Source organism: Solenopsis invicta, chromosome 16, assembly GCF_016802725.1.
Source record: "Solenopsis invicta isolate M01_SB chromosome 16, UNIL_Sinv_3.0, whole genome shotgun sequence".
NCBI lineage: Eukaryota > Metazoa > Arthropoda > Insecta > Hymenoptera > Formicidae > Solenopsis > Solenopsis invicta.
In genome coordinates this window covers 7989476-8016535 of record NC_052679.1, presented here as the reverse complement: position 1 = coordinate 8016535, position 27060 = coordinate 7989476, and the positions used below count along the sequence as shown (strand labels likewise).

The following is a 27060-nucleotide window of genomic DNA, read 5'->3' as shown; positions in this document are numbered from 1 at the left end:
TTTTATATTTCAGTTTGCATACCTTTGCTAGAATAAGCTGCAGCGCAAGTTCTACAAAACGTTTCCCTGGGCATATTCTTCTACCAGCTCCGAAGGGAGCTACCAATAGCGGCGAATGGGGTGCCATTGGTTTCAGCCATCTTTCTGGCAGACATTTGGACGCATCTTTGAAATTATCGTCACTCAATCCAGCTATCCACGTATGCAATAATACCACAGTCTATAAAAAGTTTCAAGAGACAGCAAATTGTGAATACAAGTATTCCCCCAGTAATCGAACATAGAGGTGTGTTGCTATTTATTTAACTCACTCCAGGATCAAGGCGATATCCTTCCAGTTCTATAGGCTCATCTAGTATACGCGCTATGCAAGGTGTCGTAGGTACGATTCTACAATACAATATGTTCCAACATAGAATTACATTTGCCTAATATATTTTTAATTGCAAAGATATAGAAACGTGTACATAATATTGACTGAAAAAATGAAAAAAACCTGAAGGATTCTGTGATGCACGCGCGTAAGTATTTGGCCTTTCGCAGATCGTCCACTGTGAGATCGCAACCGGGAGGCGCCAGGGATCGTGCCTCGTTGTAAAGAGTTTCTTGCACCTCGGGGTTACGGCCGATCAAGTTGAAAAGGAACACCAGCGTGTTGCCTAGCTGCAAACGTCCAACGACTGTGTCTTTAGCCCTGTAGTGGTAATTGCACGGGTTGACAGTCCGAACGATATAATAGGCAAAAACGACGACTAAGAAACATCTAAAAGACGCCGACGTCTTAAACGGTAAATCTCGATGATTCAGGCTCGTTTTACAACAAACAAACTGCCACGCGCTTTTTCTTTTGGAAATAAATTATTTATCCAGTATATAAAATGTACGTTTGTGAATTGGTTTTTTTTTTTAAATTTAATTACAACGTATTGCTGAAATGTATCTAATGATTTTTTAATAACCACAACGCGCGCACCAACTGTAATTAGTACAATGTGGTTCTCTCACTGTGTGTATTCCTGCCGCTATGAAATCCACTATAGCAGCTTTCTTATCTCTCATATCGAGATCTTTCTGTCGCAAAATAGAGAGAAACACCGCTTCGACGGACTCATCTCTGGCGTCGTCCTGTTTCTCCAACATGGTCGCCTCTACGAGATCCGAGATAATGCTAAGCAAGAAGAAGAGAGCGATAAGATAACGGCTCGATCGATTGTTAGTTTTTACTTATCTTCTAGACTCGCGCGTATCGTGAATTATTACAAACGCGATACAGTTTGCAAAAAAGAAAAAGTAATTTCAATTGATTTAAATCTCGATTTCTTTCGCGGAAGACAAAGTGTTTCGATATCGTGAAACTTGGACAATATCTCTTCTGATTTAAAAGTAAAGTTTAAAACAATTTTATAAAAATAAATTGAAGCGGCTTAACAAATAAATTCGAGAGTGATTCGAGAGTGCGCGGGGAGACCAATCGACCGTTCAGTGTAACTTGAATGAGCAGTTAATAGAAAGCGAGGACACTGATCGCAAATACGCGTGACGTACTTGTATATAGTGTCCTCGCTCTCTATTAGCTGCTTGTACGCGGATGTCGGTAGCAGCTTCCAAAGCGGCAGGCCGTAAAAGGCGTCGCGCGAGGCCGTGAAGTGAATCCTGACCGCTTCCGCTAATCTCGTTGTGAGCGTGCTGCTGGAATTTGGCTTTAGGAAGCCTAGGTGACGTCCCAGGATCAGCGTGCACGTACCTAAGGACGAAGGGAACGAGACAGCGGGTTATCATTTAACAAATCTAACAACGAAAGTTGTAGCCCCTGAAACGCGAACGAGGGGCACGCAACCTCGGTCCTTTCTCTCATCGTAGAACAGATAATAGAAACTAAAAATAGTTGCCTTAGCTTTCTTCGAAACTTAAAACGCGTTGTAGCGCGTCTAAAGAAACGAGATTATCTTACAATTAGAGAGATAACGGACTGCGCGATTAGGAAATACGCCAGCAAGTTCAAAAATAAAATGTGAAACCACATCAGCGAGACTTACTCTCGAGTCCCATTCTGTAAGCGAGCTCTTCGAAGCCTCTCACGGTTAAGCGGCTCGTTCTGCGTTCTCGGATTAGATCGATGAATCCATCGGTGACGATATTGAGCGCCGGAAAGAAACCAAATACAGTACCGGCACCGGTGAGCTCCGGCGTTAAGGCGGCCCGAAGCTTCTGCCATGTCGCGCCTTGTCTATCAGAATTAGTTATTTATTAATGATTATGCGATTGTTCTCGCTTCTCTAAAGATCCTACACGATCCTTATCCCGAGAATCAATCGATTAATATTATTTCTTTCACCCTTTATAGTTACGACAAGGTATTCCAGCACCTTGTAAGAAAAAATACGATTCTATACGAATATTCTCCCCTTCGTACTTCGTCACAAGTACACACTTTTTCTTCTATTATATTATTTATATTTCAATTAAAAAGTTTTAGCCTTTGTATTCTTTATTCGAACGTATATACGAAATTGTTAAGAAAAGAAGACAATCGCGCGCGCGCGCATTGTACGACGTAACGGTATTGAATAAATTTGGCAAAATGCATCCACACAGCACATGTCGATCATTGATACCGTTAATAATGGAACGAGCAGTATCCACCGGATCATCCGGCACTTTAAACGAAAAAGTTTCAATTCAAGGTACAAACCGAAATTACACGAGGCGACCTTAAACTTGACCTCGATACCGCCGCAGTGCGGCGGCGCGTAATCGTTGCGTAGCGCGCCAATCACAACGCGGGCTACTCTACTCACTCATTGACCAGACCAAGGTTGGTGTAACGATCGCGCCGGGAGCGCCGGTAGTGGGATATGACCTCCTGCGGAGGACGAAGCGGGTACCTCGAGCCTCGCTTGAGGACAGCTTCGATGTCGCGACGGGAGAACACGGAGACCACGAGGCAATTCCACAGCGCCTCCTCCTTGCACAACGGCCCGTATCGCTGATTCAAATCTACTCTTGAATCACGGGATAACGAGCCATGTTAAAATACCGTATACCGATATCCGGGCGTGTCGTAACGGAGCGTCGTCGCGTCGAGTGCTCCGAATCGACATTTGGAACACGCATCACGCGACTCTCCTATACGAGCGCACTTGGATGAAAAAGTACAACTCTCGGTTCAACGCACTTATCTTTTGATAAGAATCTCCAACGCGAAGAAAAAAGTCTTTCGATAAACCCCTAACAGCACGAGATATCGTATGAATATTCTAGAATATTCTAGATATCGTACGAATATTCGTACAATATCCACAATATCGTACGTATATTTATGCGATATCACAATATTGATTAGATATGTGCTGCTAGGGACGAGATACGTTTGAATGAGAAAATACAATCGAATAAAAATGTCAGTACAAAATATATATATATATATCTCGCTGATCCGAGAGTTAGTTAACAATAGTTGCCCTAGTGCACGAGCAACTGTTTACCGTTGCGTGCGACGTATATACGATAATTCGCGTTGGATGAATTTCGGATATACACATGTAACGTTCTATGAATAATTTTCCTTCTTATGGATTTCATCGGCATGACATAAGCAACTTTTTAACCAGATGATGTAAAGTAGCTTTCTGCTAGAAGCTCTCCGTATTCCTCCGTCTCTCGCAATTACAGCAATTCACCGCGATAAGATTGGAGTATCTTTGACCCTGACCCTCTAAAAGAGACACGTTTTCCTCGCCTTTCCCCTCGTCCCGATTTAATCGCGTAGGTTTTTTACAGGCCCGGTTGACCCATCAACTATTATATAAATCGAACGGACACATTGGCACATAACGAAATATTTTTATATAAGAAACTCATCATTTTCCTTCTTCCTCTTCTTCTTCTTCTTCTTTTACTCTGTCACGCAACTTTGGGACATCATCGGTGAATTGTACCAAAGAAGAGAATCTTAGACGGCGTTGATGCGCCGCTACAAGGACAAAAGTCAAACTCCTTACCTTTATATGCCTCGTGAATCTTATTCAAGCGATAGTAACCGAAACGGGAGTATATCCATCTGGTGCCCAAAATCGGTAGAGCGAACGGACCCGGCACGTCACGCGCCGTTTTGAACTTTCTGCCGTTGTCACCTGTGTTGTCGTCTGCGGAGAGAGATCATCGACTCTTAGAGGAACAAGGAATTCGCGGAAGAAATAAGAGTTGCCTGAATAATCGAGGTCTTCAGAACGCTCCGAGCTTTATCTCTCAGCTAATTTAAGACGCTTTATTTATCGAGCAACTGTTTTTCGATTGCCTTTATTCTTTCTCGCCAAAGAGGGTTTTACGCAGTAACGAATGTGACATTGTCAACGTCACATATTCCATAATGTTATCGATTAAGAAACTGAGTTTAGCTCTCGACAAATATAACATTCGATAATGATAAAAATGATAGAGAAGAAAGAAAGTCATGAGCAGTGCCATTGACCGATATCACGCAGATGTCAAGGGTTCATGTTAACCGAGAGAGAGAGAGAGAGAGAGAGAGAGAGAGAGAGAGAGAGAGAGAGAGAAAGAGAGAGATCGAGGAGATCCGCACTTACCGGCGTTCGCGTTGTAGTTCCTGGTCCAGAACCACCAGGGCGGTCGATAGCCGGTAGCCAACACCAGGATCGCGAGCAGCGCCGCTGCGATGGTCTCGAACCACACTCCGGACAGCAGCATCCTCCAATCGAATCCCTGCACCGAGGCGGATTAAAGACAGAGAGATCCTTTTTCCCCGACAACGCAATCGCGAAATCGATTCGTTCTTTGCTCGCGCGAGAACGCGGGAGCGAGAACGATTATCTCGCGTTACGACGCGCGAAACGTTTGTCTCTGCTTCGCGAATACGTCGCTCGAAATATGTAAGTATTACGACTGGCAGCGCCCGTATCTCTCGGAGCGAGTTTTGAGTCATTATTTGGACGCCTCGTCGTACCAATTAACGTACGCTTGATAGATTCACTTTTTAGTAACGGCTTTTCAGACATGGGAATCTTGCAATTCTGTGACAAAGCTTTCCCAAATTTGCAGCCCTACTTAATTGGTTACTCTACCCCGTAGATAGAATGTGATATCCGATGGGATAAAACCACGTTACAATCGCGGATGCATTACGAAGATGAGAACCAAGACCTCCTGCATATCCGACACTTAACTCTATATTGTGATTGATGAAGATGCATTTTTCATGGTTTCACGTGTGCGGCTCCGATGAAACACCGTTTGCGCCCCGATTTAGCATCGAAAAAACGCACGCACCGACGCAAAATAAACGACAGACATTGCACATTTTTGTCGACGATTCTCACAGAGACAGGAAGAAGGAGAGAAAAAGAAAAGCAGAAAAAAAATAGAAACAAATCGAGTCAAAATAAGATAAAGAATGAGAAACGTGCGGATAACAGCGATCGCTTATGGATCTCTTCGTAACTGACTGAGTGCCCCAGTGTTATTTACGGACAATTCCTCTATTTGCAATTCGCCGATAACACGCTCTCGGTGTTGCCCCGATGATCCTTAGTCTCTCTCTCTTTCTCTCTCCCTTTCTCTCCCTCCCCGCGCTCGCTCATTCTGAGTCACTGACGTATCAAAGCTGTTACACGCAGATCGGGAAGAAAATAGTGTAAACGATAGCCGTGTAACTGTGCGTGCGGGTGTTGCAATGCCATACTGAACCGAGGGTGAAGGATCCGTTGCGAACAGTCTGTATTGTTTATCCGCGAACATTATATATATATATATATATATATATATATATATATATATATATATATAAAATGTATATATATATATAATATATATAACATACATACATATATATATATATATATATATATATATATATATATAATGTGCGCGTGCGTGCGTGCGTGCGTGCGTTTGTGTGTGTGTGTGTGTGTGTGTGTGTGTGTGTGTGTGTGTGTCTGTGTGCGTGCGTGCGTATGCCTCGACACTCAATTCAACATTAACAGTTAACAAAAACAATAGCGTCAACGCGAAAACACTGTTAACGTCGATTAGAAAGCTAAATAAATTACCCCGTGAATTCTTCGACTAACTTGAGCTCGAACTTTGAACTTGAATTGTTCCTTAGCTCCGTAATTCTTCGCGTCAAGTGTGTAACTACGGACAGAATCTATTGAAATAAATTCACTTGTGTGCGTGTGTGCGTATATATATTCTTCACGTATCTTCACTTTTATCGTGTACCTCTCACCATATCTTTCGCATTCCCCTTTATGTTCGCGGATAAATAAAGAGTACGATTAAGATAATAACGCTGTTTTCGGAAAAATGACAATAAATTGCTCGTCGCGCTCAACGAGGACGACCGCGGACAAAAACACGCGATTTTCGTTGAGGGAGAAAATGCCCGGGGAAACGAACGGGAGGCAGGCAGGCAAGCGGCGCCACATTCCACAACGTTTTCTTATAGCGATTTCCGTGTACACGGGACGCGTCCCGAGCTCCTTGACCGGCTACATTGTTCCTCCTCATTAATGACTTTAATTAAGCGCACCGCTACGTTAGTACCGTCTCATAGTCGGCGCGATATTCCTGTCTCCCACCGGCGATGGGAGTCTTTCAAGGATGTGGTATCTATCGAGGAACATAGAACGTCGCGTTCCGACGAAGCCGCATTCTTCCCTAATAACGTGATTCCGATCTTTATTTACCTTTTGCTCACATTCACTCTATTCTATAATATCTTACTTTATATGCACATTTCGAAAAATCGTTAAGAAAATGTTAAATTCGACGCTTGATCAGTTAGCGAACATTTACGTGTTATTACAGCATGCAAGTAAATAACAAATATGTTAGAAAATAAGAACTCTGAACACTGTCAACGAGAAATTACGAAATAACAATTAATTCCTATTTAATATAATCCTCGATGGGATATTCATTCATCTATATTCATCAACTGTAACGATATCTGCTCTTTGCAAACTTATTATAGCAACGATATCTGTCTTCGCAAACTTATTATAGCAAGATGTAAAAAAACAGTTTAAAAACGTTAAGTATCATAATTAGTAAAAATTTAATTTTATGCAGAATTGATTTCTATTTTCTATTTAATTTACTTATTTTTTGTAAAACTTCATGTCCAACATTTGAACCTGTTCTACGCTTTACGAATAGACTATTCTTAGCTCGCTCAACCAGCGTCAATGATCGGAGCTTTGGATCGAAACTCTAATAAAGGTCTAATAAAGAGTGGAGCGAAATATATCATGCATACCTCGCGGAACCAGTCCTATGCTAAAAGAAAGAAGACAAAGTGCTCACTGCAGCTATCGAAAGCTTATTTCGGTCCTTTTTTTCTTTCTACTCTTACGCGATTTCTATTTTTTCACCGTGGCAAAACACATTAGACTTTATAAAATTAAAAATAAAAGAATAAAAAAAAAACAGCTAACAATGAGAGGGGAAACTGAAACGTTAACGGAAGTAAGACTTTGATCTTCATTGCGTTCGTGAGATTGTAAATGAATAAATTTAAATAAATTAAAAAAGTGAATGATTCTAAGCTCTTGCGTATGTATAATTTAAATTTATTACAATTTGGAAAGTAAAAACAACGTACTCCATATTCGAACATGAACCTCTCTTTTCTTGTTTTGCATTTCAGATTCGCTCTTTTCATAGTCCGCTCCCTCGCTACGTAATTAAGAGTCACCCTGTATGCAGCGTCATGTGCGTAGCATGTATCAAGAACAATAACCCTGGAGTTTTACTCATATTTTTCTTACGTTAACATTACTCTAGGTTAAAATTCATCCACATAATTAAGAGTTCTTTACACTTTTTTCAACTATACATATAGATTACAAAAGAAAAGTGTCAGATTAATTCAAGATTATTTTAATACAAACAAAATCTTATTAAATATTAATATTTTAAGCTATCAAAATTTTAATAACAAAAGTATCAAACTTGAATTGCACTTGAGCGAATTCTCAGCTACAGTAGCATTAACTCTGGAGTTAAATGCCTTCGTATTTACATGGGACCGGATAAAGTGTTTTCGTCCTGCTACTGATTGGAGAAATTTCGCTCTCTGTACGCACTGTGCGTCGTCGCGCAGCCACCGAGGCGTCGCAGATGATAACAAACGCGGGTAATTGTGTGCGAAGACATTGGAATGGCAGCGTGTCGCCACCGACCAGTAAATAAAGGATTATTGCTGGGGAGCAATTGAAGAAAGCGCGAGTGAGAAATAAGAAGTACAGAGGAGGGGGGGGAGGGAAGAGGGGGAGAGAAAAATAATCTGTCGGGTTGCGCCAGATTACCCGTGACGAGACGTGCGATCGCGTAGCTGGATCGTTATCTGTCTTTCTTTCTTCTTTCCTCTCTTTTCCCTTTCCTTTTGTGCCTTTCTCCATGCTCGCGAACGGGCGAGATATGTAACTTGCGGTTTGTTTCGCACGTGAAAATGCCCCTTAAACGTCTTACACGCGCTGAAGAATCTTAGTGCCAGTTGTTTCGCGAAAAATAGATGACATAATAATTTTCTATTTGCTTCGAGGACGAACACATAGGATCGTCAATGATTGCGATGAAGTAATTTAGGATCGAATCGGCTTTCTTCGCGAAGAAAGTCGAGGAGCTTATTGTTTTATCGCCTAGCTCCGTTTCTGTTCTACGCTTCGTCTATCAATTAAGTAAACGAGAAATGAATAACGCTGTGCGCGCGCGCCTTCTTAATGATACAGTTATTATCTACTTTCGCGGGAGCGCCACTCGATCATAAACTTTATTGCTGAACGTTACTCGGCACTTTTTCCCCCCACGTGTGGACGGAATTGTATCTGGTGCCACCGGCGCACACAAGACGGATTAATTGTGCTCTCGTCTCGCCCGTAACACATGTGTATTTATCATATATGGCACGTATTTTGATTTTATCTATATTTCAATTCAAGTTTTCCACTTGTGACGATCGGATTTGAGAGAAAAATGATCAATCACCGCGTATCGTACCAATATCGTCACGGAAAAGGTATCAGCGTAAGACAAATTTCGTAACTTACGTTCCTTCTACGTTCCTTCGTCGTCGCCATATCCATCGCGAATATCGAACGATTCGAGGAAATGTTTATCCAAAGTGTAAATGACGAGTGTCTTCCTGCCCCGTTCGCGGAAGAAATGTCAAAAGAAATGTAAATTCCAGACAGTCGGGGCATAAAGTAATAGTAACGAGGAATATTATCTCATTAGTTGACCTATTTGTCGGACACGCAATTATTTGCTTTCATTTGATAACCCACTGATAAGTTAAACCGTAAGTTAGGAATAGCGTAATGAACTCGAGCGCAAAATTATGCGCTCGGTGTCTTGGAATCAGTGTCGAGTCATTCGTTCAAATTCATTTATTGATGCAAATGTTGGCATTATTTTGGCTCGCTAGTAACGATAAATGGTTTCGCTAATCATTTCCAGCACTGATTGAGTGCATCCCGTTCGCTCTCAGACTCTTTACAATTTGCGTTTTCTAATGTGTGCGTGCGTGCGCGTGTGCGTGCGTGCGCGTGTGCGTGCGTGCGTGTGCGTGTGCGTGTGCGTGTGTGCATGTGTGTGTGCGTGTGCGCGCGCGCGTGCGTGCGTGTAAGAATAAGAGAGAGAAAAAGAGAATATGAAATGTGCATACTCTTCCGCGAGAGATGATTTCAGAGCACCGAGAAAACATGTGCAACATGGGAAAGTGCTGTGAAAAGTGGCGTCGATCACGCGATTATGCAAATCGCATGCCGCCGTTTCCGTATAACGTTCCCGATTACGCGTACATGGTGTTGGGGAAATTGCAATTCCCGTTTCTCGCGATTATACATATACGTTCACGGTACGGTTCACTCTCTTCGGGCATAGCCGTAATCGCCGTAATCGCCGCGCGCGAGTATCAAGCAATTATCACCGCGTGTTGTGTGCGTTTTGTATTGTTAGCGCCACTTAACATTTCGCAAATAAAATGATTGACCGCCGCGCCGTCTCGAGCTTGCCGACTGTCTGTCGCAATTAAACAAAGGGCTCTCCGGAAAAGAAACGTCCCGGGCGCCGATATATACAGGGTGTGTCGAGAGAGATAAAATGACGAAGTAAGGCGAATGGAGTTTGTAGAGTGATTTTTTTTCTTTTAAGATTTCAATTAACATTTCTCTCTGAGATTGCGCAAAGTGTAAGTAGACGTTCGTCACGCATGGCGCGGAGACGCAAGGGATTGAAGGCAGGAAAAGTCCACGACAGATATACGATAGCGCAAGTTGGGTGAGAATGTGCAACGTGTTGTTAGCTATCACACGCAGAGAGGAGATACGCTCCCGTGAGAGAAGATACGTATTACCTCGGTAACAGGAAAAGATTGTCAGGCAGACGGCAGGTGATCTTGTTATCCCGGTTTACAAACAAGGAGCACAACGTTTCTGACAACGTTTTACTTTACAATAACAAAGCTTTCGTTGTTCGGACACATATACGTATACCCGTTGCGTGCCCGCCAAATCGTAGTTGGCTCATAAAAAATTCATACACATCTTTTAGCCTACGAGTCCTCTGTCGCTATCTCGAGACCTTACTTTGTCACATTTGCTACATTCGGCGAAGCTTCGAGAAAATTAATATGTTGAATATTTTTAATTGAGAGGAGAGAGAGAGAGAGAGAGAGAGAGAGAGAGAGAGAGAGAGAGAGAGACAGAGAGCGCGACACGTTCCTCATTGTATCAGAAATCAGCGCTCTGTCGCGCGAATATTTTTAGCCAAAATAACAATTGTTGTCTAGATTGTTACTTCGTGAGTTATCTTACTTTGCGATATCTTGTTAGCAATTTTCTTCGCTTTAAAGATCGAAGCCGGAAATCGCCGTAATTTCGACGACAAGCCGCACCGCGCCGCGGGTGTACGAAAAGAATGTATCTTACCTCAAATCAGCTGTCAAATGTCAGCGTCACTGTCGCGTTCCCATTGTTACGCAGATGAACTTGAAACATTGTGTTTACCCCGCGTCATTCTCGCGGAATGTAAACTCGTCGAAATTACGGCGGCTCCGTATTCCGTATAATTTTTCTCTTTCCTCCCGCTTTCGCACACGGAATTTCCACGCGAGTCGCCGATCGATTGCAATCTGCACTTCCGCGATCCTTCGCGTCAACGCACGCCTCTCGTCTCTCATTGGTAAAATCGGTGAAAAATGTGAAAACTGCCGCGACAGTCGTAATTACCATGACGCGGGAGATGTCCGCCGCGACGAAAACTCGCCCTCGCGCGTTCGTCTCGGAGCCGGGTAGCGCGCGCCGTGCGCCGCCGTCCGCAGTAACACACGATCAGCAAATCGCACGCATGTCCACGCGCCGTCGTCGCACCGCTTACGCGCGCGCGCGCGCGCGCGTGTGTGTGCGTGTGTGTGCGTGTGTGCGCGTGTGGATGTGTTATGTCGCGGAGCGCCGCGCACCAGTCTCTCCCCCGGCGACCGACGACGGCGCGACTTGGCCGCGCCGAATTCTTCTCACTCTCTGACTCTGTGTCTGTGATCCGGTCCGGCGGCGGGCAGCCTGGTCTCTCTGGTCTGGTCTACTCGCGCCGATCGGCGCACGCGTTTTCTCTGTCTCTCCCTCTCGCTCTCTCTCTCTGTCTCTCTCTCTGTCTCTCTCTATCTATCTCGCGCGCGCGGCTAACGCGCCAAGCGAACCCGGAAATCCACGCGGAACGCCTCGCGTGCTCGTGGTACCCTACACACAGGTGGTAGGAGAGCGACCGTAGGATGCTCGCGTTTCTCAATGGATCTACATAAAAACGAATAGCTCCGAACGCGCGCGCGACCACATGCTCCTCCGTCTCTTATAGGGTGTCTCGTAAAAAGCGGGATCACATCGCGCGGCCAAGAATGTCTTCTTCCTCGCCGACCGACCGACCGATCGATCGACCGATCGATCACTCGTTCACTCGCGCTCGCTCGCGCCCGCTTTTCTTCTTCTTCTTCTTCTTCTTACATTTTCTATCAAAATACTAATTGTCGAGACTTGTGTTTCCGACATATGTGTTTTTAATATATTTAATATTTTTCTTACGTTTTTTAAATTTTTGTTTTCTAACCAACGAAGTCAAGCTTTCTTGATGCATACCCGTCGCAATGTATAATAACCGGGTAACAGAATGGAGAAAATGTTTAAGCTTGAAAAAACGTATAGGTATTAAAATCTAAATTAACTTGATCAAAATTATTATCATTCGATTCAAGGATGATAAGATGTGATAGATGACTTTTCAACACAGAAAGACGAAGAACTTTCAAAGTATAATATTGCGAGAGACTGCATTTTAATTAATAACATGTAACAAAAAAAAATTAATCAAAAAGATAAAACAAAATATTTAATGTTGGTTAAAAAAGCTATCGAAACAGTAATTGCGATTGCAATTTACAAACTTGACTAATTGATAAATGATTTTTAAATTAAATTTAAAAACATTTAATCATAAAGCTGTTAAAAATAATAATTTTTAAAAATTATTATCAGTAGTCTCGTACATTCGTATAGTAAAAAAATGCTTTATGATCTGAAATGCTTATAATCTCTTCGAGCATAAAACATTAATTTCAAATAGAGCAACAGATATATTAAATGTTCATACTTAACTTTTAAATGTAGGCTATAAATACGACATATCATTCTAATACTATTCCCGCATTTGAACTAGAAAATCATTGAACCGATAAACGTAAGCACGTGCATTAGCCGTAGGTGTGAAGTTTCTAGAATTAAACGCTTTGCTTGATAAGTGTTAAGTAGCTGATACAACGTATACATATAAATCTAACATGTAATGACCGCCTCGCGGTAGAGAGAATTTTCAAACCTTACATCAAATCTTTTTTAGACGTAAGTTTAAAGAAATAAAGATGATTCTCGAATATAAAGTGACGCATACATATTTCCCACACGAGTAATTTCAATAAAACAGATAGGTTTTATTTCAACATTTCGAATTAGAGTTATGGAGCAATAATACTTGAAAAAAAATCACAACTATTCTCGACTCGATGGGCGAGCGGGGTGTTAAAAGATATTTTGAAAATAACTTACAAGTTTCAAGCGCATTATCATTATCACCGTCGTCAGGATCGACTCAACTTTCCGTTGGCGCCTACAATAAACGTATTATCGTGCACGAATTTCCGTGGAAATCGATCAATCAGGGAAATCAGGTACCGGAGTAGGTACGAAATCAGGTACGAGAAGCGATCGCTGATCCGTCCGGACTGCCACGCTAACGTTGACAACGATAAACCGACTATTGTATTGTCCAACTCGTTGGACAGCCGCGACGGCACTGATCCCAAAAAGTTCCTCGGGAACCCTCATGTTTTCCAAAAACTCCGAAAGCGTGACAGGGTTGGAGGAGGAAGAGGTCTGGCGGTAGAATAGAAGTGGGAGTAGAAACGGAGGTGGAAGAAGAGCGGGTGAAGGATGAAGAGAAGGAGGACAGAGAGAGAGAAGAAGAAAGAGGGAAGAGAGAGGGCCACCACGAATGGGGAGGGTTCTCGCGGTGGGATGCACGAGGGAGGGAGAGGGGCCCGCGACCCGGACGTACAAGTGAGAAGAGTAGCGCGAATACGAGACGAAGGAGGAAGGGTACGCGAGGAGGCGATGGAAAAGAAGAGATATTGCGAAGAGAGAGAGAGAGAGAGAGAGAGAGAGAGAAGAGGAAAGAGGGAGACGCATGTGCCCGGCGAATGAAACTTTTGTAGCAGTTAATTGCCACGTTGTTCGACGTATCGATCGGATTTATGAATGGTAGTACGCCGAAAGAAGGAAGGGGACGATTAGCGACGACCCGCGCAAAGTCCACTCGAGGGATGAAACGAGGAGCGATCATCGTCTCTCTCTCTCTCGTTTTGTCCCCTCGCACGGAGGAATCACAGGACGGAGCTGGGGCCCACCACCGGTTCATCTCCGTCTCGCGACGTCACCGGAGACAAGCTCTCTTATCTCCTTGTCCTCTCTGTTTACATGCCCCGTCGTGCCCTGCTCGTAGGTCCCGTGATCGCGCCGCGACATGGTTGGCTGTCGCCGATGGTGGGGCCCCGTGGGATCCAGTGGGAACCCGCGGCGCGCGCAGTGGGGGTTCCGGATGACGGACGGCCCGGAACGGATCGCAGATGGCGCGTTGGAACGCTTCCCCGCCGCCGCGCGCCGTCGAGGATACGAGTCGCTCCCGATCGGGGGAGAGACTGATCCTCGCGACGTCCCGCCACCGCTACGGGATGCCGTAACTATCCTCGCCTCCTCTCGCCTTTTCTCGTCCTCTCGTCTTTTTCTCAGACGAAAATAGCCATCGGGTCAGTCCGCGAGTACGTCCGCCTTCGAGTTGCCATTTAAACTTTCCACCGTTAAACTTCCGTCATTTCTTCTGCCCTCCTTCTAACCGCAAATCACGCGAACCACTTCGTCCCCGAGACATTCATCCTCGAATTCTCCTATCTTTTACAAGTTGACCCCTTCGACGTTTCTTTTTCGCTCCAAGATCGAAGGGTTAATTAGCGTAAGCGAAGAAATAACGAGTGCGGTAGTGCGGAAAAATCGAGGGAGGGTCGACGAGTTATCGCGCTGATACAACGTATTGATGACCTTTAAATGTAATCAATTATCCGAGGAGTATGCCGATTAGATAAATCGCTCGCGAGAGATTCATGAATAGAGAGATAACGTAATAGAAAGCGAGACGTGACAGAAACGACTCTAGATTTACATAGAAGCTGCGTACATAAGCTGGAGAGGTTCTCGATTTCTATAATAATAATCTTATTCATCGGCTTTTCATTCGCGGAACCATCTTTCTCTCTCTTGTGAAACTTTACTTTGAAATCGAAATCTGCGTGAAACCGAGTAGTCCCGGTCAGCTGCTTTAACAAGTGATGTCGCAAAAGCGTGTTTACATAAAGCCTAGGATTAATTATTCTTAAACGGATTAACGACGCTTACAGAAGTACAGATAATCGGTGAATAGATTTGTTGGCTGTGAAACGAAACTCAATCGTTGCGCGAGAGAAACGTGAGAAACGATCGTCCGTTGATGTATTTTCTGATAACTGAAGTAACGAGAGAATAGTACACGCGTGCAGACGGGATCTAATTTTCGCGTCCAAATCGCAATCTCGTCGCGCGTCTCTCTCGCGGTGAATTTGCGCGATCACGCGTAACGGCCGTCAACCGGATCGAACAACCGGCATTTCGTCCCCACGAAGGGCGTAAACAACTCCAACAAGAAGAGGAGGGGGGGGGGAAGGGGAGGTGAGCAAGATGGAAAAAATCGAGAAAGACCTGAAAACCGGAGCGAGAGATTAGAGCGAACTGTCTTCTACGCCGAGTAGAAAATAGACCTTCAGCAGCTTATCTAGATGTTCTAAAAACTGGAAGTGGCCGGTATAAACATTGGCGGCGGATACGTCCAGTAATTCGGGAGGGAAGGAAGACGGGATCGGGTGACGTGTGTAAAAATCTAGATGGGGCCTCCGCATCTCCTTCGCGGAACGCCACCAAATGAATTTTATAATCAGCAGATTAATATTCATAGCGTAATTAACTTGGAAACGAAATCTAAAAATATACGGACGATAAGGGAAGCTTGTCCCACAAATACTAAAACCGGTAATTTTGGTCCTATCTCTTTTCGCTTCGCAGACACCTGAACACGCTTTTATCGGGAGAAATAGATATTATTTCTACCCGACGTACCGCGAGAATCTAGCCGAAAAAGAAAGAAACGACGCGACGGCTCGAGACCTTTTAAGAACTCTCTTTCCATTTAAGGGTTAGATATTTGTCCGCCGTCTTGCAATGGTGTGAGACCACTGTCCGCGGAGTGGAGCGAACAGCCGCATAGAACGGGCTAGACCGGGTCAGGGGGAAATGATGTAGCTCTATCACGTACATAAGAGGGCGTGAACACGTGGAATGAGACGTCGATCGGAACTCGTTTCTATTCCAACGGAATAAAACCAAGTAAAACCGAGCGTCGAGACGGCGCAGGCCAATCCGAACGGAAGATACGGTACAGTGTACAAGGAAGTGTGTTGTACGCAGACGTGAAAAACATTACAAAGACGCTGGATACAAAGGGCCAGCGTACGTCGCGATGCAAAGATCTGAATTTCTCTGCTGTTCTCCCGATTGCGTCGTATTTTCCTTAAATACATCTTTAGATACACCAAATTTTAATATTTTCTTTTCGTAAATTATTTCTTCTCTCAATGTAGTCTATAATATTTTTATTTTTATTTTTATTTTCATTTTTTTTATTGTTTTATTATTATTTAATTTTTTTTTTTCTGTATCTTTATCTTCTATTCTTATTACTGTCATTGTCAGTATCACTGTTTTTTAATTCTTCTTATTGATTCTTATATATATATATATATATATATATATATGTTATCTGATTTTGTTACTAAATTATCTTGTCGTTCCTAAATTCTTAGAGGGCAGCCTTAGAATTTCAATAAACACTTAATCAATCAATCAATCTCTCTCTCTCTCTCAACTATTTCATTTTTATTGTAATTATTACGTATAAATTGTAACATATATTTATTATTAAACGCGCGTTGCGAACGTGTGTGATTGTCAAGCGTTTAATCTGCACAATCGCCATAGACATTCTTATTTTCTACGAGTGTTCTCAAATCGACAAGAACAAAGTTTTTATTTTTTATTTTTTGGAATAGGTCCCCTACCGAATCTAAACGCGTTCCAGTTTAAATTATTATTATTAACAAGCGGGCATGCGTTGGTTCTATAAATCTCGAAGTATGGAACGCGCGTTGGTCGTGTTTCTCCGATTGCGTATGTCTGGCCGGAGCTAAGTTTCCATAAGTAGGTACAAAAATGCGCCGCAGAACGCGCAAAATAACCAGTGATATTAATAAGCGACACAATCGTTTTCTACGATCTAGCGCGACCTCCTTTTTAAACGTCAATTCGACCCAACCGACCGGGGAAGTTTTGCAATTGCGGATTTAATTAACCCCCTGCCTTCCCGTTAACGCCCCTTTTTAAATCATCTCGTTATTCGTTAAATATTACCTGGGCATGTATCGTGGAACTTTTCGGAATGGATTCCGATTCAAATTATTTAAATTATTATTCAGATTGCTGTTATGTTTTCTAGAGAAAACGGAATAATTCCAGAATCCATAATATGTGCCGTGATGTATTCCCTTTGAAATTTACAATACATAAATTTAGTCCTGAAGCCTAACGCGGGGTCACGTTCGCGTTAAGAAAAACGATGCGCAAATTCTTTCCCAACGCTAATGATAATTTATGAGCGCTGTACCGTTAGCTAGCTCACGCAATTATAGTGAGGCTGCTAGATAAAAGGCGCATCGATCCTGTCGCTAAAATAACTCGTATAATCCTATGTAATAATTTGGGCAAATTTCTAATTTTACATTTATAAATTCAACGAAGCATCTAATGCTTTTGGCCTTAAGCGTGCGTGCAAAGCTAGAGGAATCTTTTGGAGGAGACAGAAAAATTGACAAATGTCGGATGTTTTATAGAGCGACCGGCTATAGCGCGACAGCCATAGCGAGAACGTTACACACTACAGAGTTTGCTAATGGAATAATGCGTTTTTACTTAGAAGTTTAATTTTACAGAACGCTATATTAATCCCTTGATAGATAAGGGATAACGTCCGTTTGAATTAAGAGAAGACCTTTGAGAGAAAAATAAAATGTTTCCTTCGCGCAAGATAAAATTGCGCTCATGTTTACGGAATTGACAAACGCGAAATACCTGTACCGATGTATCAAATTATAAAAAAAATATCTATAACTTGACTGTCGGGTAAACTTTAAAACTAAATTTACTTGTAAATAAATACAAAAATATATGTTCTCAATGAAAGTAACTTGTATTACGAATTACAAGTAAATTTTACTTACTTGAATTAATGATTATTTTAATATTAGCGTAACGATATAGTTACAATAAGTTGCGCGTTAATCGGAAAGATCAATTATTTAAGATCTATTAGCGAAGAGACCGAGACGATTGCCGTTTTCCTTTTTTTCAGTTTTTCCATCACTCTCAGCGTCAGCCGAGAAAACACTCCTCGGTGGTAGGTTCGGCACACCCTATATACGCGCAAACATCTGTTCCTACGGCGCGAAATAATCGCACGCATAAATAAACCACGACAGAGGCAGGCGTGCGTGTCTCACGTGAAGCAGCGAAAACGTGACTTCGCCGTTCACAATTCGGCGTCCCGAAAAAGTCGCGACGCGAAGCGAAGATTCTTCCCGAGAGAGAATCTCCCGTGTGACACGCGATATTTTATGTAGACGTTCGACGCGATATCTAAAAAAAACCGCCACAAAAACGTCATTCACGATATTTCGGCGGTGAACCCGACGCGGCTCGGCGAGTAATAATTTATTCCGAGTAACAATAAGGATATTCCAAAATAAGGATATTCCAAAAATTCTCGAGACACGTTCACCGAATATCTTTTTTTTCTTTCTTTTTCTTGACATTGTATTCCGCTGTATACAGGATGTGAGACGTGAAGTCTGTCTGAACTCTGTTGCTAAAGAGACGGCCTGTTGCTAAAAAAAAACTGGTTTTCGAAGTTGGCCCTGTGTGCGTTGCTTAACTGCGCCTAATTATCACGTTCCGTTTTGAGTCCCACAGGGCAGAAGGAAACCTATTTCTTTTACGAAAAACGACGTAGGTCCGGGATTTGCCCTGCAGGTGACGTGTGAAAGGGAGACAGAAAGCCGACCGTACTATAAAAGCGGTTGGTTTATTTCTTAAAGATGATCGCGCAACTAATTGGACCAAATCTAACCTTCGCTCGGCCTTCCGCTGTCGCGACAAATCACATTTACTTTCTCGTACTTTGTCTCTTGGAATTTTAATTATTCGCCTGTAAACGTGTGAACAGCAACGCATCTTTCTATCGCCACATTTTCGAGAGAGAGAGAGAGAGAGAGAGAGAGAGAGAGAGAGAACACGCGAGATTATTTGATAAATTTGACAAATAGATCCGGCGAATTTTTTAAGAATTTTTTTTTCCTTTTATATCTCTTTTTCTCAAGCATAATTATGGAGTGAATCTAAAAATAGAATTTACCAAGCGAAGAGCCAAGATTCCCAAAATAACAAGCGATTATATGTATATACATTACCATATCGCGTAATCAAGTTCTCATCTTCGACCTTCGAAGGAAAATAAACTAAAATAAGATGAAGAAACAGCGAAGAATAAATGAATAAAAAATGAAGTAAAAGGTGAACAACACTGGAAGATGCATAAATAAAGTAAAATATAAAGTGAAAAAGAATGAGAAAATAAAAGATAGCATTTATTTATTTTTATTTCTTTACTTCCTCTATGTAAAAAGATTTTCTCTCTTATTTGTTTGTTTCGTTAATAAACTGCTATAGCGTGCGTGAATCTAACGCGAGACACGATATCGATATTTGGCTGAATACGCGGAGTCAACGTTCCTTAAAAAGTCTTCGAGGCGGTATGTCGACACGAATCTACCGACTTAGCTCCGCGTATTTGTAACTCGATCAACCACTTGCGGTTTTTGTGAAAAGAAAGAAAGAAAGAAAGAAAGAAAGGAAGGAAGTGATTCAACGAATTTCGATTAATAGTCCGCTTCTCATCCATCACCGAACGGTAAATCCACGCACGTAATTCGGTGTGTGCGGATGCAAGGAGGGTACGGGCACAGGTGCATGTATGCGCGTGCACGTATGCAGTACGCCCCGACTGCGCCGCGCCGTGCGGCAAAGAGACCCGGCTGACCAACCAGGAAGCGATCACGCACAACTCGCCGGAATTCTGTCGGATGCGATTACACGGCGCGGTGGTTCGTTTTAAAAATGGGAATCCTCTCTCCATTTTCCCTTCCTCGCTCCCTCGCCCCCTTTTTTTCCCTCTCTTTCTCTCTCGCGCAAAGGCGCGCATCATCGTCTCTGACCGCCGCGTTATTAAAGCTGGAATTCGCCCGAGCCCGGAACCATACCTTATTCCCTCGATTTAAACTGCGCAACGAGAATAACGTTTATTGGGCATGTAGCGTGTTTAACGCGTTACGAGACAACGAGAACATACATAACGCATTCTTCACAATTAAATGCAAACGATCGTTTTATTGTTACGAGAGACACGGTATCAAATGATAAAAAAAAGTAGAAATGTTGTAGAAATGACATTCCGGAGGAACTTAACTCTCGTTCGCGCACAGCCTCGTCTTTATTCGTTGTTATATGGCGCTGCTGAGCACGTAGGGCAGGAGTTCCGTGAAAATATCGACGTTGGGATCCAGGCATCGGCCGAGGCCCTCGATCACCAGCATGCTGAGAATCACGCTGCTGAAGGATCCGTCCTGCTTGACTCGGTGACGGACCATCGCGGAGAATAATTCCGACACAACGGTACTTACGTTTACCTGCGGATAAGCCAGGTGCCGTGCGTACATAGCAATTACTTCTCTAAACAGGAAAACTTATACGCGGGAAGGCGTGTTCTATACGGCGCGGCGCGGCGTCACGCTCTTTCGACGACAGATCGACAAACTTTTTCGCGTCGTGGAAGCGCCTATCTTTAGAATCGCAATAATCGCGATTATCCATTATATACGTTACGATACCGGTATGAAAAACTGGTTAGTCCACCCTTAGCGCGTGTTAATACTTTATACGATATACGCCTCGTAATTGCGCGCCGCGCCGCGCCGCGCCGCGCCGCACCTAACCTATACGCGCGAGTACATCTCTCAGAGGCCGATTGATCTCGATTGAATTCGTACGATCTTAAATAGCGCATCCGACAGTGTAATCATGTCATTTACATTCGCGTTGTTACTGTTATTATTATTGTTGTTGTTGTTGTTATTATTACTCCGCGCTACACGGTGATTCGACATAGTTGAAACGGCGGAATGGTATTTGATACAATCATTCTCGGTACAATCGCTGTACACGGTAAAAATAATAACTATGGGAGGGATACGGGGATCGGGATCGATTCCAAGAAGGGAATGCGATCGAATCAAGGTTCAGACAGGCAGGCGCGTAAAAAATTAATAACAGTCCCGTACAATTTCAATCGAGCGACGACACGGTGAATGGATTTCGCTTTCGCAAAAATACGATACGATTTTTCGTCGCTTCAGCGATTTCTCTCTCTCGAACTTGGTAGGGTATACCTCGTTACTAACGTTAAACGGATTGCAAAGGTGAGACTTGATGATGTTTCTCATGGAGCATTTGAAGCCGTCCGGGTCGGGGGTCATGTGCGAACTGTGCTCCAGAATGTACTGCGCCGCCATTTCGCCCTACGTTACATTTTGCACATAAAATTACAAGTCTCGGTCGAGAAGAACAACGTGAGATATGCTAAAACAACAAGATGTGAGAAAATAAAAAGCGACGAGCGTATGTGCGTACACGTCGATTGCATTCAAGTATGAAATGAATCTTTCTCCGCGGATCGAAATTCACGTTCGCGCGAGTAGCGCAGCCGATTACTTTTATATATCGTAAATATTTTACCGTCTACTTAACAACGACGATCTCCTTGCCCGCGAGAGTGGATACCGGAAAAGATGTGCCTTGATTAAAAATAGGCGTCTCGCCTGGGGGGAAAGGGGGGAAGGTTTACGTCCCCCATTAAAATACCGGAGGAAAGCATGCTTCAGTAAGAAGAGAAAAAAAAGAGAAAGAAAGGAGAAAGAATAAACGTGTTCCGCCGACTCAAGTTCCCCGTTAAGAAAGCTCGAGCAAAGAGCGCATGTTAATAAAAAGTGAACGTTATCTCCCGGGCTTACGTTTCCCATTAGCACCGAGTAAAAAACGTCTCGGAGATTTTGTCGGCAGCGATCATTCAGAGATACCACTAGGCCGCAGTCCAGTATGATCAGGCGTGGGTCGTGCGCCACGTAATCGAGGGTAATGACCCGCCGAAAGGTGTTGAACAGGCTCGCCTTCGGGACGACCGCTTTTTCCACTAGAATGTTGCCCGGATGCAAGTCACAGTGGATGAAATTATCCTTAAATATCTACGGTCAAATGACGATATCAACGCGTTATTTTTCATTTTCGATCGAAAGTAATTCTATATACGGGGCATTCCACGTGAAAGGGGTCGCACCTAAAAATAAACTGTTTCGGATTTTTAAAATGATAATGGAAATATGTTAGTTGACACGTTGCATAAGGTTGATGATAAAGAAATAAGTATTATATGTCTTGCATCAAAGACATCGAAAGCTGTCGTTTAAATTAAAGAAATTTTTTTCTTTTTTTAACATTTGCACCTAAAATTGAAACATTTTTAGAAACATGATTTTTTTTTTAATTTTTCTCGTAAACTTTCAGATGAAAAATGTTAATTTTAGTGAGAAAAATTTAATAGTATTGAAAAAATTAATTTTTTACTCTTAAATAAAAAAATGAACGATTATATATCCATTTTTGAAGTCTGAAAAAATTCTCAAAAATACTTTAATACATGTAGAATATCGTACCATAAAGCAAATTTTGGGATTACAATGGGATCCTCTCGAAAACGAATATTTTTTTCCAATACAAAATTATAATTTCAGCCAAAAGCTACAGATAATATCAATTTTTATTGAAAAAAAATATTTTACATGTACTGAAGTATTTTAAAAAATATTTTCAGATTTTTAAAAATGGATATAATTAGGTGGACCCCTTTCACGTGGAATGCCCCATATGTATAGGGCATTACGTCAATCTTGCACAAAATTATGTGATTGGAGACTCGTTTAAAATTCGACATTGATTCCTTTTTGGAATTGAAGAATTTTAACGCAATTGCATTTTGACAGTTGAATTCGGTTGATGACAGTAGTAATTAGCAGGGTTGGGTAAGTTAATACATTTTTTTAACTAAATTAAGTTAAAGTTGATGGTACGTAAAATTAATTTAGTTACGTTAAAAATTACCTAAATAAAAAATTAACTCAGTTAAAATTACATTATGATTAAATTAACTTAAGTTAAAATAAAAGTTAATTTTAAAAATTATTATTTATATAAAATTAGAATATCATAATTTTTAAAAATTGCATTATTTTAAATAGCAAAACAATTATAATGTAAATTATCAAATAAATTTCTTGTTTTATTTATAATTTAAGAGTTTATATGAAATAAAAAGAAATAGCGTTTTTTATATAGTCATGTATTCTTTTACAATTTTTACATTTTATGATCAAATTATTAAAAATATGATTTTACATAATGTAAAATGTAACCTTATATATGATATACCGATAAAATATAATCCTATTTAAAAAATTTATCATTATTAAAATAATTACTAAATTTTAATAAGAACATTATTTCAAAATGATCAGTTAACTGTCCTTGTAAGTCATCAACCAATATTCGTATCAATAATAAACCATGCCTGCACTAAACATTCGTTCTACATGTGCTGAGGGTGATATCGACGTATTATACTGTCATATATATAGATAAAAAAAGTTAATAAGTTAATGCATTTAAAATTAACTAAATTAAGTTAAAAGTTATTAACTTTTTAACTTTTTGTTTAACTTTTAACTTTTTAATTAGTTACTACCCAAGCCTGGTAATTAGACACGGTTCAAATTATATTGACCATTTTAAGGATCGTCGCGATTCCTATCTTGGCAAGTTTCCGCTGTAAAGCAGCATCGTCGTGTTCAAGATAATCGGATATTGGTGAACCTTCGTGAAAACTCTCGACGAGTATCCCGCGACGAGTCAGGTGCGTGTAAGGATACGGGAACGCGATGTCGCTTCTCCTCGAAAAATTTGCCGAAAATCTCACGAGATTCGAGGCTTCCAATCGCATGTCGACCTTCGGCAAAATCGATTTACTGTTAGTCAAATGCGAGCCGGCGCTTTGCTTTTAAAGTAGAGATTACTCGGAGATTGAATTCGGCACAATTGGAACGAGTCACCGTCTGGATTATTTCTGTTCTCTCATTGTCACGAGTGAAGTGACTACTTCTTTTATTTCGTCTCGCGCGCGCGCGCGCGCGTGAACTCATTAGAATTATGCCGGGCTCCGACGAGTCTCAATCCCCGGGACAAAATTCTTCAAGGATCCCAACATGGTTTGTTTTAACTCAAAACTTTTCTCAAATTATGCAGAATGAACTATGTAAGAGTCGTGGGAAATTACTTGGTCTTCCATTATGCGTGCGAATTCGTCGATACAATCCGTGAGACTGAGCCAATGCAAATTCGGAATCAAGTACGTCACGCACTTGGAAAAGCCGCGCATTATCGCGATATCCCTTCTGAAGTAAATAAATGTAAAGTGTCTCACGTGTTATTGTCGCATTGACATTTGGAAAACAAATTATCTCTAATGAATTGAACTTGTGTTCGACGAAAACGTTCTGGTCCCGTCGAGAGTGAACTTTTGGTTGTTGAAAACAAGAGAGATATCTCGTGAATTAATAGCGCCGTCATAATTAATTTCAAAATTAATTTCCAAAGACTTGCAAGTTAGGAAGATATATAAACATTTTCGTCGAAGGAAAATTTAAAGATAGCGATATGAGACGTCAGGTATAACGTAAATTGAAATGCAGCCACGGTCTTTTATCATGGGGGCTTTTATCGGTGACGCGTGATTGAGCGTTATCGCAAAAACCTACTGTGAATTATCTACGCGATATTGCAAAGAGAGTACTTGAGTTGGTCTTTGATGCCGGGATGCAACACTTTTACCGCTACGGCCTGCAATTTCCTGGCACGCGGACTGGTAGGCGCGAATTCATCACCTTCGTAGAGAGTTCTGTCTAAAATTGTTGATATCGGTTTTGTTTCTAATTTATTATTTACAATTAATAAATGATGATGCTACCGTGACAAAAAATCAAACAAAATTTTATAAAGCGAATTTGACAATTATTTCATTTTTATTATATAGTTATTTTTCACCGTCCACTTCTAACATTCAGATTGCGAGAAGAAAACCATTATATGTTCAAATTTTTTGGAAGGCCATCAGATACATCCAAACATCTACTTTTATATCACAAAATGTGCAGGAAACAATTAAACAAAATAATAATAATAAAAAGTTTGATTTGTCTTAAAAAGATTTCTTTCCAAATTGAACAACAATGTCTTCTGCGGTCGCAGCTAGGTTTTCGTGCTTGTATTGTTTGTGTGATTTTATATACTTTCCTCAAGTTCAATGAACTGCGCGCCGAATTAATTTTCAGTCATAACACAATTCTAAATTGAACAAGATTAAGTAACATCACGTATTATTAAATATTAACCTTTTTCCCCCCTGAAAAAACTGTAAAGAAATTATTGCAAAAAATATCACCTCAACCAGGGTTCGAATCTAGGACCTCCCGAATCTCCGGTATGGATGTCTTAGCCAACTCGACCACTGAGGCTATGATAATATTTCTCGCAATAATCGACGAGTTAGAACGCTTTCCAAGGCAGCGTGACTTTTAAAGTAGTAGAGAGAGATATTTTGATCGTCGCTGTATCAATACAAATTGAACAAGAATGCCTTCTACGGTCGCAGCTAGGTCTTCGTGCTTGTATTGTTTGTGTGATTTTATATACTAGATTTCTTTTCTTTAATATAGTTAGTAATTGCAAGATAAGTAATAAAGTATCATTTCAATCATTTCTATATTGTACGAATGTTTTTGCAAGAGAAAGAAAATTTGTAAGGCTTCGGAAATAGTATCATCTCAACTATTTTGCGTTATTTTGGGCCTGCGATTGGCCCAATTTCTCTACAGGTTCAGTTAACGCGGCTATGCAAATCGGGCAGGCCCAAATATCTGCCGCTTAAACACTCGTCATTAAAGCGACGGTGACCTTTCGCGAAATAGCGCCCGTGCGATTTCTATCGCGACAAGAACGCACGCGAGGGGAGCAAGTGAAAATGCTTTCTAGCTTACTTTCCACGAAACGTGACGTTCGAGGATCCCGCGTCGCACTCAGGTCGATCCACGCCTTGTACACCTACGCATTTCAATTTTGGATGACGCAGGATCGCGCGAATAACATTCATTTCGTCGATTGAATTGGATCCTTATAGCACACCAGCCTATCTTATCGATCGACCGCATACCTGCGCGCAGCAACCTGAACCGATCGGTCCTTCGTCGTCGAACTTGACGAATAAGTTCCGCCACGAAGGACCATACGTGGCCTCGAGGAGACGCTCCGTATACAGCCAGGGATGTGAAGTCGCGTTCCGTTGCAACTGTGACAGCGTATCGCAGACGTTCCGTGGAAAGACGTCTCGTCGCGTCGACACCCACTGGCCGAACTTGATAAAAATCGGCCCGAGAAACTCGATACCTGTGGAAAAATACGCTTTCTCGCGATCAAATTCCACGAGCGATCGAATCTACTGATTATCTCGCTCCGAACGGGAGCCTTAAAGTTGACGCGATAAACAATTATTTCTGATACATTATTGTAAACATTATTAAAATATAAATAATTTATTATTAACGATTAATAATAACGATTTGGAACGTCCAGATAGATTAATTTTCGCGAAAATTATTTCTTCACGTAATTCAGATCTGCAAAGCTGAGGCTAAAATAAAAATAAGAGAAGTTTTTTTTACGCAGTACAAAGAAAATACTAAAAGTTGAAGGTCGAAGGTATTTTCAAGTACGACATTAACTTTGAAAATCGTGTAGAATAGATCATTTTGTAACCATTTAAATAATGTATCTGTTCTATGTCATTATGCTATGAAAAGACAGATTCTATTCAATTTCTGCTGACAGGACTCGCAGCTTCGATATCAAGAGGCGCGGTCGCGTCTCGCGCCAAATTGAACGCGAAGCGAGAGAGACCGCACTTTGAAAATCGAGTAGACTAGATCATTTTGTAACTATTTAAATGATGTATCTGTTCTATATCATTATGCTATAAAAAGACAGATTCTAGTCGGTTTCTGCTGACAGGACCCGCAGCTTTGATATCAAGAGG

General features: G+C 41.7%; 2 protein-coding genes across 9 annotated transcripts in view; both read right to left on the bottom strand.

Annotated features, from left to right (window-relative positions):
- Nucleotides 1-27060, bottom strand: part of LOC105204717 (ecdysone 20-monooxygenase) — a 32774-nt gene that overhangs the window by 1756 nt on the left and 3958 nt on the right. The window contains exons 1-10 of one of the 8 annotated variants that reach the window (XM_039458618.1): nt 26182-26376; nt 4587-4722; nt 4002-4145; nt 2799-2997; nt 2037-2227; nt 1546-1744; nt 1006-1168; nt 497-663; nt 312-390; nt 23-220 (exon numbers count right to left, since the gene is read on the bottom strand). In XM_039458618.1, coding sequence (XP_039314552.1) covers nt 23-220; nt 312-390; nt 497-663; nt 1006-1168; nt 1546-1744; nt 2037-2227; nt 2799-2997; nt 4002-4145; nt 4587-4707 — 1461 coding nt within the window. In that variant the 5' untranslated portion in view covers nt 4708-4722; nt 26182-26376. The other 7 variants (XM_039458616.1, XM_039458614.1, XM_026139316.2 and 4 more) reach the window with 7 other exon arrangements.
- On the bottom strand, nt 16452-22334 carry LOC105204718 (uncharacterized aarF domain-containing protein kinase 2). The gene is made up of 3 exons (XM_039458621.1): nt 21878-22334; nt 21269-21385; nt 16452-20497 (listed from the first exon to the last, which is right to left on the bottom strand). The coding sequence occupies exons 1-3, from the start codon at nt 21884-21886 to the stop codon at nt 20312-20314; spliced, it is 312 nt and encodes a 103-aa protein (XP_039314555.1). The 5' UTR covers nt 21887-22334; the 3' UTR covers nt 16452-20311.

What these genes read in the sequence shown, in the direction of transcription:
- LOC105204718 (XM_039458621.1), bottom strand. An exon ending in ACCTTTGCAATCCGTTTAAC is followed by an intron (nt 20,498 to 21,268) that starts GTTAGTAACGAG and finishes GCTTATCCGCAG; the next exon opens with GTAAACGTAAGTACCGTTGT.